Raw genomic sequence first — 12,171 nt, 5'->3', positions numbered from 1 at the left:
TTGGATACTACATCAGATCTAAGTCGGAATCAAGAGTGAAGCCCAAAAATGTGCCCCTTTCACAAGCACTTGAAGTAATTCTTAGAAGTCTAGGAACTGAAAGCAGCTAATGGAAGATTTTAAACTTAGGAGTTAGGACCCAGAGAGTTCTCAAAATGTAATCTCTGGGTCTGCAGCAGCAGCATCACCTAACTAGGAACTGCTTAGAAATGGAAAATTCTGAGCCCTACCCAAAACCTACTAAGTCAGAAACTCTGGATAGAGCCCAGAAATCTGTTTTAACACACTCAAGGTGATTTCGATGAGATCCACCATCCTTAGACAACTTTGGCAGCAGTATGTACAATCTGGAGAATGGACAGATGTCAGTGAGACAAAGTGGGGAGATCAGTTAGCCAACCATTTAAAAAGTTCATGTAAGAGAAGGTGAGAGGGGGTGGGGTGAGGTGTCAAAGTTGTGTGGGTGATAGAAACAGTGGGGTGAAAGGGAAGGACAATTCTGGTGAATAAAAACATTTTAGAGCAGAGAGGAAGAGGAAGCTTTCAAGTGAACCAGACTAAGGAAATGGAGGTCTAAGAGACAAGGTGAACTAGTGTTTCAAGGAAGAAATGATCAACAGTATCAAATATGAGAGAAGAAGGAAGTCAAGAGACAGAATTGACTGTTGATGTGATTATTGGTTCATTGGTGACTTTAGCCGAGAGAAATTTTAATGGAGCAATGGGGGTGGAGGTCAGGTTGCAGTTGGTCCAGAGCAGTGAATTGGAATGAAGAAGTTGTGAATTAGAAGGTGTTCTTGGGAGCCCTTGGGAAGAGGAATAGCAATTCCTGTGAGCTGGAAGGAAGTTCAGGTACATACATATATGGATGAGAAGGTGCTGGTGGGGGGCAGGGGTATTGAAGAAACATCTGACAGCATAAACTTGTGAAGTAAGGGGCAAATTGGGGGGGTGGGGGGTGGATCAACCTAGGAGGGGGCTTAGAATAGTGAAATATCTTTTGTGAGTTTCTGGAATGAGGGTACTGATGAGGTGGTAAACCATACATTTTCAAAGGCTCTCCTGCCACGGTTTTAAATTTTTCTCTGGTCTAATTCAACAATAAGTAAAAGAGTGGAGAAGATGGGTGGTAAGAGTCCTGGTCCTAGTTTGGAGGTTTGCAAAGCAGGTATGGCTGAAGTACTAGTGGTCAAGGGAGTTAGTAGTGCTGGCGGGAGTAGTTGAGATGCTATTCCTTGAGGTCTGGAAAGGCTAGGGAAGGAAGAATGAAGTCTGGTTGGGAGTACTGTCTCTCAGAGTAGGCGTAAGCCAGGCGTTAGTAATCTTGAGCAAGTAGAAGGGATAAAGGAGCAAGGATAGGAGAAATTCTGAGAATGGAATATGAGAGTTTAGGATCACAGAGTTGTGGGTTGTGAAACAGCATAATGTGAAACCCTGGAGGCAAATGGCCCAAACTAAAGAGAAGTAAAAGCTGTGAGCAACTGTGCCAAGAGTGCGGGGCGGGTTTTCCTCAGGAACACTGAAATCATCCAGAACAATGGTGGAAAGAGGGAGCTCGGTGCCAAAGGCTGGGAGATCTGGGACATTGACTACATTGTAGCCACAAAGTATGATAAAAGTTAAAATAGCTGGATTCCATGAATTTTGGTAATAGATTTTTGTAGAAGATGGGCAGGAGCAATGGTGCAAAAGCAGAAGTGGGAAACTAGAGAACACCTAGTTTGTGTAACAAGGGAGAAATGTGTAGCCTTAACTGTTCAGGGACAGGAGCGTCCTCAGAGGAGAGTCAAGTTTTATTGAAATCCAGGAAGTGGAGGCAACATTGAGGGAAGATACCAGGGCTGTGATGAGAGAAGACTCCAGAGGCTGGAGGAAAGATTAAGAGTGAGGGCAACTGTGTGCTGCCATTTGGGGGGCAGTGGGCACGGATCCAGGAAAGAGAAACAGAGCAAGTGTGGATCTGGGAATAGGGAAGATGAAAAGGCATTTAGGGTAGTAATGAGGGATGACAGGAGCAGACCTGAGTAGTGTGAAGTGCTAAATATTTTTATTTAGAAGGCTAGTATTTTTGTCCCCTTGGCAGTGGTGTTTTTCATTGCCAAATTGTAAGCCTTAGTTGTGTGATTTTTTTTTTTTTCCTAAGGGCCTGTGATTTAGACCCACTGAGTGCCTTTCTCCCCCTTTGTTGTGATAATATATGCCAGGATTTTGCTTCTTTCCCTAAGAGCACCATTAACATAATCATTCAAATGAAAGAGCAGTCCCCTCCAATTGACTGATTCAAGTAATAGAAAAATTGAGTTCACATCTGTGCAGACGGATTCACATAACTTGGTAAGCTGTGGACTTTTGAGAAGCAATAGCTTTTTTTCTTCTTAATTTTCATGACAATATCCATTGATTTATAATGGGTATCTTTGGTAACATGTATGATTACAACAGTAAGAGAGAGAAGTTGCAAATATTTGACAATATTAAGAGGTAAAATAACAAAAACAAGAAAAATTTACTCAAGCAAATCATCAGGACTCCAGCTGTGAAACCAAACCTTGAAGAAAGAAAGCCAACATCGAACCAGAACAATGAGCCTGATGCATATAATCTACTTTTCCTATTATTGATTTTGATGAGCCCAGGTCTTTCTCTAGTTCACAGTGCCATCATAAGCATTATCCTTTATATCATTTATTAGAATACATTTTTAAAGCATAACATCTGTTTTAATTACACTTAAATGTCTCTATGGATAGGTTTAATATTTATACTTTTTTAATCAATAGAAACAATTTGACTATATCTTTGGAAACACTTGTCGAGCTCAACAAACAGCTGAATCCATGTAGATTTCTAACAGATGCCTTTGAAAAAGTGCTTTATCTTGCAGAATTATAAGCCAGGAATTACTATGGCATTGTTATTGCAAAGCATTGTGATCCATCCAGTAAAACACACAGCTACCTACTTCGTGGGTTTCTTATATTTAGCTACATCCTCCTTCAACCTCACAGAGAAGTGATTTTGCATTGCTCATGAACCTCAAGGCTGCTAAATGATCTGTGTGCCAGTTCGTCTGTGGTGGCCCCCAGTTTTACACTATCTAGACTGACACTGATCTCAGGCAATCACCCTTTTTCTATCTCCTATGCCTCTCCATGCTTGGAAGGTGATGACAAAGGAGGACACGTTCTTTGTCATTCCATATTTTCAGCTGACCTTCCTGCTGGAAGTGCCTAAAATCATACTCCTGACAACACTTAACCCCAAGATTAATTTTGTCATCAGATAGGACAAGCCGGTGGTAGAATGTGGTCCTGTCCCGAACCTCTCCCACTCCAATTCCAGACAAATGAATCTTATGCTCCCTACTGCCCCTTCAAGACCCGTGTAGATAAATAAACCACCCAATTTTAGTCAAATGTGATTATCATGCGCTGAACATTAGGCATGAAAGGAGCAGCTTATCTTGGACCTATGACTTCATCATCAACAGGAGTTAATACATTTTGTGGTGATGGAAGTCTCTAAAGCCCCCTCTCAGGAGCATGGCATGCTATTACCTGGCTCATTAGCAGAGATCCAGCAGGCCTTCACAACCAAACCAATTAAGACTACACACAACTTCAGAACTATTTGTTCTTGATTACCGCTGTCTCATTTTTTAAACAAAGCAAAATTCTCAACGCCTGTCTCCCTAGTACCTTCTGCTGGATTTGCAATTGTGTTTGATTAAAGTCAGTAGGTAACTCGAACACTATTAACAATCCTATTAAAGGATGCTAGTTGCTACATGTTTCCCTTTCAGCTGTCATTTGATAACTTAATGGTTCTAAATCTTGTGCCTATTTGTTTATGGACTATTTCATTTGCTACCATGCCTCTCCCCTTTTTCAGTAGACTCTTCAAGGATTTAAGTTCTAAGGCACCCAGTGCAATATTACTAAGCTCTTGATAAATACTGTTGAGGATGATGACGTTTATTACGTTTTTAAATTCCCCAGAATCCCGCATTTTGAGTCGGTCAATATTTTGAATTTTATGGCTTAGATTAAGCTGTCTTTAATGGAGTTCTTGGTCAGGTCTCCTCACATTCCATCTAAAGCAAAGAATAAAAATCAAATTTCCCTCTGTCTGGTCCATTTTGGCAAAAAAGAAAAGAAAAAAATAGCTGGCCTGAGAGGGCCATTTTGCCAATCAATACAGATTATCCTCTCAAGCAACTGCTAACACTGAAAGAAAACATTAGGAGATGCGTGCATTTCATTTCAACATTTAAATCCAGCCACCCCCATTTTGAGGACTGGTAGTTGATTTGAAGGAGCACTTTGCCGATTTGATTTTTCAGCCCTTTGCAGAGCACCCTGTAGATCCTCCCGAAAGCACAAGCCCTTGTTCTGTCCCTCCCCTGGGCGGAAGTGGGCAATTTGATTTCCAGCCGGCCATTCTCAAGGGGGTCATTTTCCAGTCCCAAACAAATGACCAAATAGGTCATCTCAGGGCATTTGGGGGAACAATTTCAGGGGGGAAAATCTGAGTTCTCTGCCATGAAATGGAATTTCCTCAGCGCCAGGCTAGCCCTAGTCCCCGGGAAGTTTATGGACGCGTTTGTGACAGCTGACAGGCTGGGCTATAGTGAAGAAGAAGTCCACATTTTCGCAGCGGGACACTGATTGAGAGGGTGAGTCAGCTTCCACAGCCTTCTGGATTCACTGGCTAGGGAAGCTGAGAATACAGAATATCTCCGGACAGTTGTCATCGTGTCTCATGGTGGCATCCACATATCCAAACTCCTGAAGATGATGCTACAGACAAAAGGTGTCAGAGTCTGTCTAAGGAGCATGGCAGCCATTTAAGAAATGTGCCTAGGTGCCCCGAGCAGAACCCACTCATTAATATGTACTTAGTGGCTTCTGAGTCTATTCCCAAATAAAAATATATCCTCTAAGTGTTACAAACAAAAATTCAAAATAATCGTAAAACAGTTTAAATATTTCATTACTTGGCTCAGAGTTCTGATGGTGAGGCAAAGTCCAGTTCCCTTCCTCTCTCACATTGTAACTGGAACATGGTCTTTATCAAAACATAGTGCACTGCGATTGGGATAAAGCCTATCTGCCCACATTTTCTGATAAGGCAGGAATGTACTTTTCAACTCTCCTGAACATGGCCTTTCTCATCTGTCACCACTATATTTCTTCACCTTGCTTGCCAAGGAGGAAAAATGCTATACCCTAGGACTTTGTTTTTTTAATGGGTTGACATCTCCTCAGCTGTTGGTCCAGTGTCTTGCTCACCTAATGAGAATGCAAGACCCCGAAACGCCTATTAACTGCTCCCCTCCTCACTCACCTCAGCGCCCTCTGAAAGTAGAACTCATCAGCTGGCCTGCCAGTTACCCCACTACAGACACTGGCTTAAGAGGTATAGGACAAGATTTTAAAACTGTAAGGTTTATCAGGGAAGAAAGGAGAGGGGAATATGTATCTGTTGCAGGGCATCAGCTTCCAATTTCTCACTGGACGAGGTAACTTTAATTCAGCCCCTACCTACCCCAGCAGCAGCAAGGGTTGTGAGGCCTGCCCAGAGGTACTGGCTAGCCCCTAGAGAAAGTTCTGCAATGACTGAGCTTGTGGACAGAGTTCAGCCAGACTTGACCCTGAGAAGTCGTGGATAGGGCTAGAAACAGGTCTATTTTAATTTGTTTCTCAAATAAGATCGTTGTCTTAGGTTTGAAACTGCTGATACTCCAATGGCTTTTGCCTTGAGAAGGGCTCCTGTGAAGCCCTTTTTGGGGGAAGCACCAAAAATCTGCCAGCAGGTTATATTAGTTCTCCTTCCTCTCACCAATCAAAAAGGAAAGAACCATTGGAAGTTCTAAAAAACTGAAATAAGATCAGATTGGTTTATTGCTTCTGCCTGCATATAGACAGAAGAAGGGCAAGCTGGAGTGCTGGGGTGGGTGATGGATGAGGCGGATTATGGAAAGGAGAAAGATACTCAAATATGCTCTGAGTAATGGAAGGAGAGGGAGAGGGGGAGGCACCCACTGGCTAAAATGAAATATGCATATTCAGAAGGGCAGCTCTCACCAAGTGGTAGTGATGGTCACCCTGCCAGGGTTCCCCACTTATCCTTTCCTGTACTCCCAGCCTAGTGTGGGGGAGAGGGAAGCTGAGCTAGAGGTGTTTTCTCTAATGCCCAACCAATTTAAACATATTAAGTTTAGAGTATGGTTCTGCCCATGCGTGAGGTTTTTCTCTATGATGATATCCTGTTCTTGGACTCTGATTTGGAAAGAAAACAGATCACTTCACTATTGCATACTCAAGTGAAGATTCAGCACATTTCATTGAGGTAACCCTCAGCTCAGCTCAGCCCCCACCTTGCCCAGCTACTGGATTTGTAAATCAGAGGTCAGGATAATGGTAGAGTCCCAAGTTAGCAAAAGCCACAGCCAATAAGTTTTCTTAGATTTTTCCAGTCTCAGAATTTGCTCTTGTGTATAGATTCTGATTTTCAACGCTGATATATGGAGCCATCTTGGACAGGTCTGCAGAGATTCCAGGGAAAGTCACCCAGTTGGATCTTTAGGTGTTAGTTTGCACTTCCAAATCTTCTTCCATTCTGGAGTGTACACTTTTACAAAGCTTATCAGAAAGCTGGTCTAAAAGAACACATGCTTTAAAGAGCACTAAAGAGCATGATGTAAAAAGGAGGCCTTCAAACCTCAACAGCAACATTTTCCAACACAGGCAAAGGATTTCTCTTTCTTTCAAAAGACGTTATTTTAGCCAACTCTCAACGGTAATAGATAATGACAATGTGGGAGAAATGCAACTCACAAACAAACCGAAATCTCATTGGAGGCAAGGATTTCACCCTGTTCTGTTACCTGATCTTTTCCCACCTGCCGTTATGGATTTATCTAAATTTCATCTCTTGGTCCTTCCCTTGACCTCTTTTCTGGCAAACGAACTAATTGATAAATGGTCAAAAGTCTGAAGAAAGAGAAGAGGCCAAAATAAGCCCAAATTTGGACAACCTACGCCTGGAATAATGGCAAGTTGGCCCTGTAATAACTTCCAGATGATGAATCATGACATTTTTTTCAGACACCAGTGAACTGATGTCATTCTATTTGCCTCCCATTTCTTCCATCCAGAATCACTGATCTCCGCTGGGGCTGGTAAAAACAGCTGGTTGAGGTCTCTAGTCTTTGGCCATTCTTAGGGATGGTCATTTTATTCCTAAGTGTAACCCCTTCTGGTGTGACCCACGTGTTTTCTGCCAAATCCCCACAAAGAAGGCCAGGGGAAACTGTCTGGGTGGGACTTCTGATGGGGGACAGAAGAACCTTGGAATCTGTCACTGTGGATGAAGGGGGAGGGTGGTCCATAATGGGGAAAGGGGGACTGAATAAGATTAGGCTCTGAGGTCTTCCCGGTCTTGACCTGTGGAAAGGCTTAGAACCCCCTGATGGTCGCTCTATTTTTGAAGAAAGAAGGTTGTCTCCAGATGGCTCTGTCTCTGATGTGCGTTTTCTGCATTGCACTGTTGCATCCTGGGTGGAGAGCAGGTTAGCCAAGACTGGCTCTGGAGGAAGGATGGGTCCCTCACACATGTGGGATGTAGTGGTATCCATTGGCAAGGATGCAGTGGTTCCTGTATCTTGCTTTGATTTCTCTTCTTTTGGGCTTTCTGAGGAAGAGACAGAATCATCTTTGGCAGATTTCTGATTGGTCTCAGCAGTTGAGCTGGGTTCCTCTTGGCCCCTTTCCAGAGGCTGAGCCCCACTGTCGCCTGAGCTCTGAGAGGGCAGGGGCTGTGGGATCTGTGTATACTGAATCTTGGGTGGGATGACTGGGACTGCCCTGGCCTGGCACATTTTGACCATGAAGGAGGTTCTCACAGCTGACACACTCACAGGAGCCGAGTTACGGCGGCCTGTCAGGGCCTGAGCAACAATGTCCAAGTCCTGAGGGTCCTGGGAGTAAATGCTCCATGGGTCTACTTTACAGTGAGATGATGACATCCATGTGACTTTCCTGTCTGCTGGATCAGATTGCTGCATTCCAGGTGAACCAAATGAGGCCACATTCTCAAACCGGAAGAGGTCAGTGATGGGAATGGCAGAGTCCAAATTGAGGGAAGAAGGCCTGTGTTTCCCTTTGGGGGGTCCACAGTCAGTGCCTCTCAGCTGTAACTTTGGGGGATGCTCTCCAGGCAAGGTACTGTCCTGCACACTAGGTGAATTTTCCTTGCTATTGTCTGGCCCAGGAACACTACCTTGCTCAATCTGAGGGTTGTTGTGCCCTTGGTGTGCCCCCAGTTCCTTTCCCTCTGCCAGGCTGACAGGGCTGATTTCTGCTGGTTTGGGCTGCAAACCACTTGGTCCCTTTTGGCTGGGAACAGCCTCTGTCCCTTTTGGGCCAGAGAACTCTCTGAAGGACCTTAGGGTTTTCTCATCCCATTCAGTAATCTCTCTCCTGGATGCCAGGGATTGCAGAGGGTCGGAATTCCTCTCTGCCTCAAGGTTAGCACAGCTGCTGGAGGAGGGAGTCTCAAGAGTCCACTGGCTCTTGACAGAGGTGGTTTTGCTATCCAGAGAATGGCTCTGGCGAAGGCTGGGCCTGTGGGGAAGCCTCTTCTCCAATCGGTGGCCCTGGGCGCCCTGCACCTGGGCCTCTTGCACATCTTTCAGGGTGGGAGAGTGAAGGGGACTCGTTACCCACTGGGGCTCCTCCCAGGGTTCCACCATCTCCAGGCCATGCTGGGCAATGTCTGTCACAGTTTCGTCTTCATCACAGTCTGAGGGCTCCTGCACCGAATGGGCTACATCCCCCTCTCCTTGTGGGGAGATCTCAACCTCTCTTGTTGGGCTTCGAAGACCAGAGCCTTTTCCCTCAGGAGCAGCATTCTCTGAATTTTGATGTTCTCTTTCCCCTAGAGAGACCTCCTCCCCCTGACAAAGTCTGGGGGTCCCAGGGCTGCCTTTGGACTTCAGCTGGTCTATATATGGATTTGTCTGCAAATTCCTAGACGAGTCTTCTCTCTCAGGGCTGCCCTTTGATAGCTGATCTCGAGGCGCCTCTTCCAGAGGAGTTGGAGGGGGCGCGGCAGGCGGGAGCAGAGGAGACAGATTCCCTGGGCCTCCCTGGTCCACCCTTGCTTGTGGAGAAGCCGCCTCAAACGGTGCGATTTCCAGAGGAGCCAGGCTGGTGGGATCTGGGCGCTGGCCCTTCTCTGGCTCAGATGGGTGGAGGCTGTTCATAGTCTCTGGCTTTTCTCTATTGGCTGCCGTGGAAGTCCCCTGTGTGCTCTGATTGGTTGGATCCCTAGTCCGCTCCTCCACAGGGGTGGAGACAGCAGTTGGGCCACAGGACAAGCTCCCAGGAGGCTCTGGGGAAGCGAGAGGCCCTGGACTGGACTCCAGGATTGGCTGAACCGGGCAGATCTTTGGAGCAGGTGGTGGCAGTGAGAGCTCCTCCTCAGATTCAATGATTTTCAGCTCCTGTTGAATCTCGGGCCAGATCAGGGTGTTGGCCAGATCATCTTCATCCTGAAAAACACCAAGAAACGGATTATTTTAGAGCCAAGGACTCTCGGCACCGACAACTGCAACTGTTTCTCAGGGAGAGTAAAGGGATTGGCGAGGTGCCAGGCTGCACTATCCCAGCAAGTAAAGGACACTGCATTAATAACCATGGATGTTTACTCAGTGCTTATGATGTGCGGTAACACATTTTAACTGCATTTTCTTGTTTAATTGTCCCAACAACTCTAAGAGGTAAACACTACTATAACTACTCCCATTGTAGAGGTGAGGAGACCTATGTTCAAACAGATTAAACAATTTACCGAAATCACAGAGCAGCAGCCTGGGACTAAAATCCAGCTGTGTCTACACCAGAACAGAAACACTTAATCCCTGTGCACTGTTGACTTATAAAACAAACCAACCCCTGGTCTCATTTAACCTCAGGTTTACCAGATGGCACACAAGAAACAGATTCTCCCAGTGGAATGTAAATGTTAAGTCTTGCCCTGACATCTGCTTTCCAAATAAATAAATACAGATTTTATTTTATTACCAAAGAAATATGTATTTCACGTGGAAAAAAATTTTTTAACACATATTAAAATAAAGGAGAATACAAAAACAGCAGAATCTTATATTCCTACTACCCACAGATAACCACTGTTGATCTGAAGGGGTGCCTTCTCCTCCATCTTGTTTGCTGCCCTTGTCTCCCCTCAAGTCTAGTTTCTCTTTGTCTGACTCCTCCCTTACCCTACACAAAGCCCCAAACTGTAGACAGGAAAGGGATGAAGGGAGGCCTGGTCGGGGCCTGGGAAACAAATTTCAGTGGCCTTCAGTTCTTCTCTCAAGGTCTAATTCTGTCCCAGGGAGAAGCAGTTCTAGAAGGCATATCCATCCTGTGGGGGTTCAGGCCTTTATGAGAAACCTGACCTCCTGCCAACCTGACATCACTTCTCATCCGGCTCTGATCATGTGTTTCATGTTACAATTAATTTGATGCTTATCTTATCTTTCCCAATGAATGGACTATGAGCTCTTGGAGGTCAAGAATTGTGTCCATTCGTCTTTGATTCCTCAAGGCCAGAGTCTGGTATACTGTGAGTAGTTGCTCAATAAGAGGTTTTCTTTTGAGTTATTTCTATCTGAGTTATTTCCTTCAGAGAATTCTCCAGAAATAGGATTACTTGGTCAAAAGGCAGGGATATTTTTAGGATCTGATTCTACTGTATTGCATTCATTTGTATCTATTTCTATTTCACCTTCAGGGCAGGGGCAGCCTCTCTTTACTCTTCTCAGCACCTCCATTTATTGATCTCTTACTAAGAAATCAATAAATTTAGATAAATAAATGAGCATGTAAACTCCCCTCCACCCCTCTCTACCACATCAGTAAGTGGACCATGGTGCATCTTTCTGCTCAGATCAGAAATCTATGAGGTGTCTTGATTCTTCCTTCTTCCTCACTCTTACCCAATCCCTCACCAAGTCCTGTTCATTTTAGCGTCTTTCTTTATGTGATAATTAAAATTATTAAAATTGTGTGATAGTTAAAATTATTAAAATAAAAATATTATTTTAGATGTTGCTATTTTGTTTTATTTTACTTTATTTTATTCTAGTTTATTTTAAGTAGGCTCCATGCCCAATGCAGAGCATGAACTCATGACACTGAGATTAAGAGTTGCAGGCCTTACTGACTGAGCCAGCCAGGAACCGCCCCCCCCCCCCCCAAATATGGAAGCTTCATGAACTTGCATATCATCCTTCACAGAGACCATGCTAATCGTCTCTGTACCACTCCAATTTTAGTATGTTTGCTGCTGAAGTGAGTGCCACTCTAGCTTCTAAATAACTCTTGAAGCCTTCCATTTCTATCTCTGTTGCCCCCAACCTTGTCTAAGCCCCCATCTTTTCTCACCTGGTCTGTCACATACTAGCCTTCTAACTGGCATCCCTGCCTCCTCTCCGGCCTCGTCCAAGCCATTCTCCTCACAAAATAGAGGGACCTTTAAAGTATAAAATTCTGCACAGATCAGATTTCCCACTGCTCCTTAATCTCCAAATCCCTTCCAAGCAGCCCTGTCTGACTGGCCCCTGCTTCCCTCTGGGCCTCTTTCTCTGGCCCCAATCCTGTTCTCTGGTCTTGTTCCTGTTTCTTGAATGTTTCATGCTCTTTCCCACCTGAGATTCATGGCACATCTTACTCTTTCTGCCTAGAAAGCTCTCCCTTACTATTCTGTACCCTGCCCCTTTAGTCTAGCTAAGTTCTCAGTCTAAATGTCTATTTTTCAGAGAAGTCTTCCCTGACCATTGTGACTCCCCTCCTCCCTCTGACTAGGTTAGGTCCTCCTGTTATACACTCTCACAGCATGCTGTAATTCCACATCATCCTAGAAAGCATGCGTTTAATGACCTTTCACCCACTAAGCTGTCAGCTCGAAGAAGGCAGGGACTGTGACTGTCTTGCACACTGCAGTCATCTCCATGCTCAGAGGAGTGCCTGGCCCAAAGTAGGTGTTTACATACACTTTATTTATTTATTGGTTTGTTTAAAATTTGTTTTCACGTTTATTTATTTTTGAGAGAGAGAGACAGAGTGTGAGCAGAGGGGCAGAGAGAGAGGGAGACACAGA

General features: G+C 44.7%; 1 protein-coding gene and 1 pseudogene across 1 annotated transcript in view; both read right to left on the bottom strand.

The window, feature by feature from the left end:
• Positions 1–2,138: 2,138 nt before the first annotated feature.
• The window catches only part of ARHGAP31 (Rho GTPase activating protein 31), a 57,553-nt gene continuing 47,520 nt past the window's right edge, over positions 2,139–12,171 (bottom strand). Inside the window, exon 14 of the mRNA XM_040485031.1 lies at positions 2,139–9,556. Within this exon, the coding sequence (XP_040340965.1) occupies positions 7,127–9,556 (2,430 nt within the window). The 3' untranslated portion in view covers positions 2,139–7,126. The remainder of the gene's footprint in view (positions 9,557–12,171) is intronic.
• Positions 11,269–11,367, bottom strand: LOC121036613 (uncharacterized; annotated as a pseudogene).

Source organism: Herpailurus yagouaroundi, unplaced genomic scaffold (genome assembly GCF_014898765.1).
Source record: "Herpailurus yagouaroundi ecotype Mexico unplaced genomic scaffold, PumYag 162, whole genome shotgun sequence".
Lineage (NCBI taxonomy): Eukaryota > Metazoa > Chordata > Mammalia > Carnivora > Felidae > Herpailurus > Herpailurus yagouaroundi.
Note: the sequence above shows the minus strand (reverse complement) of the source record. Positions and strands in the feature narration are given on the sequence as shown.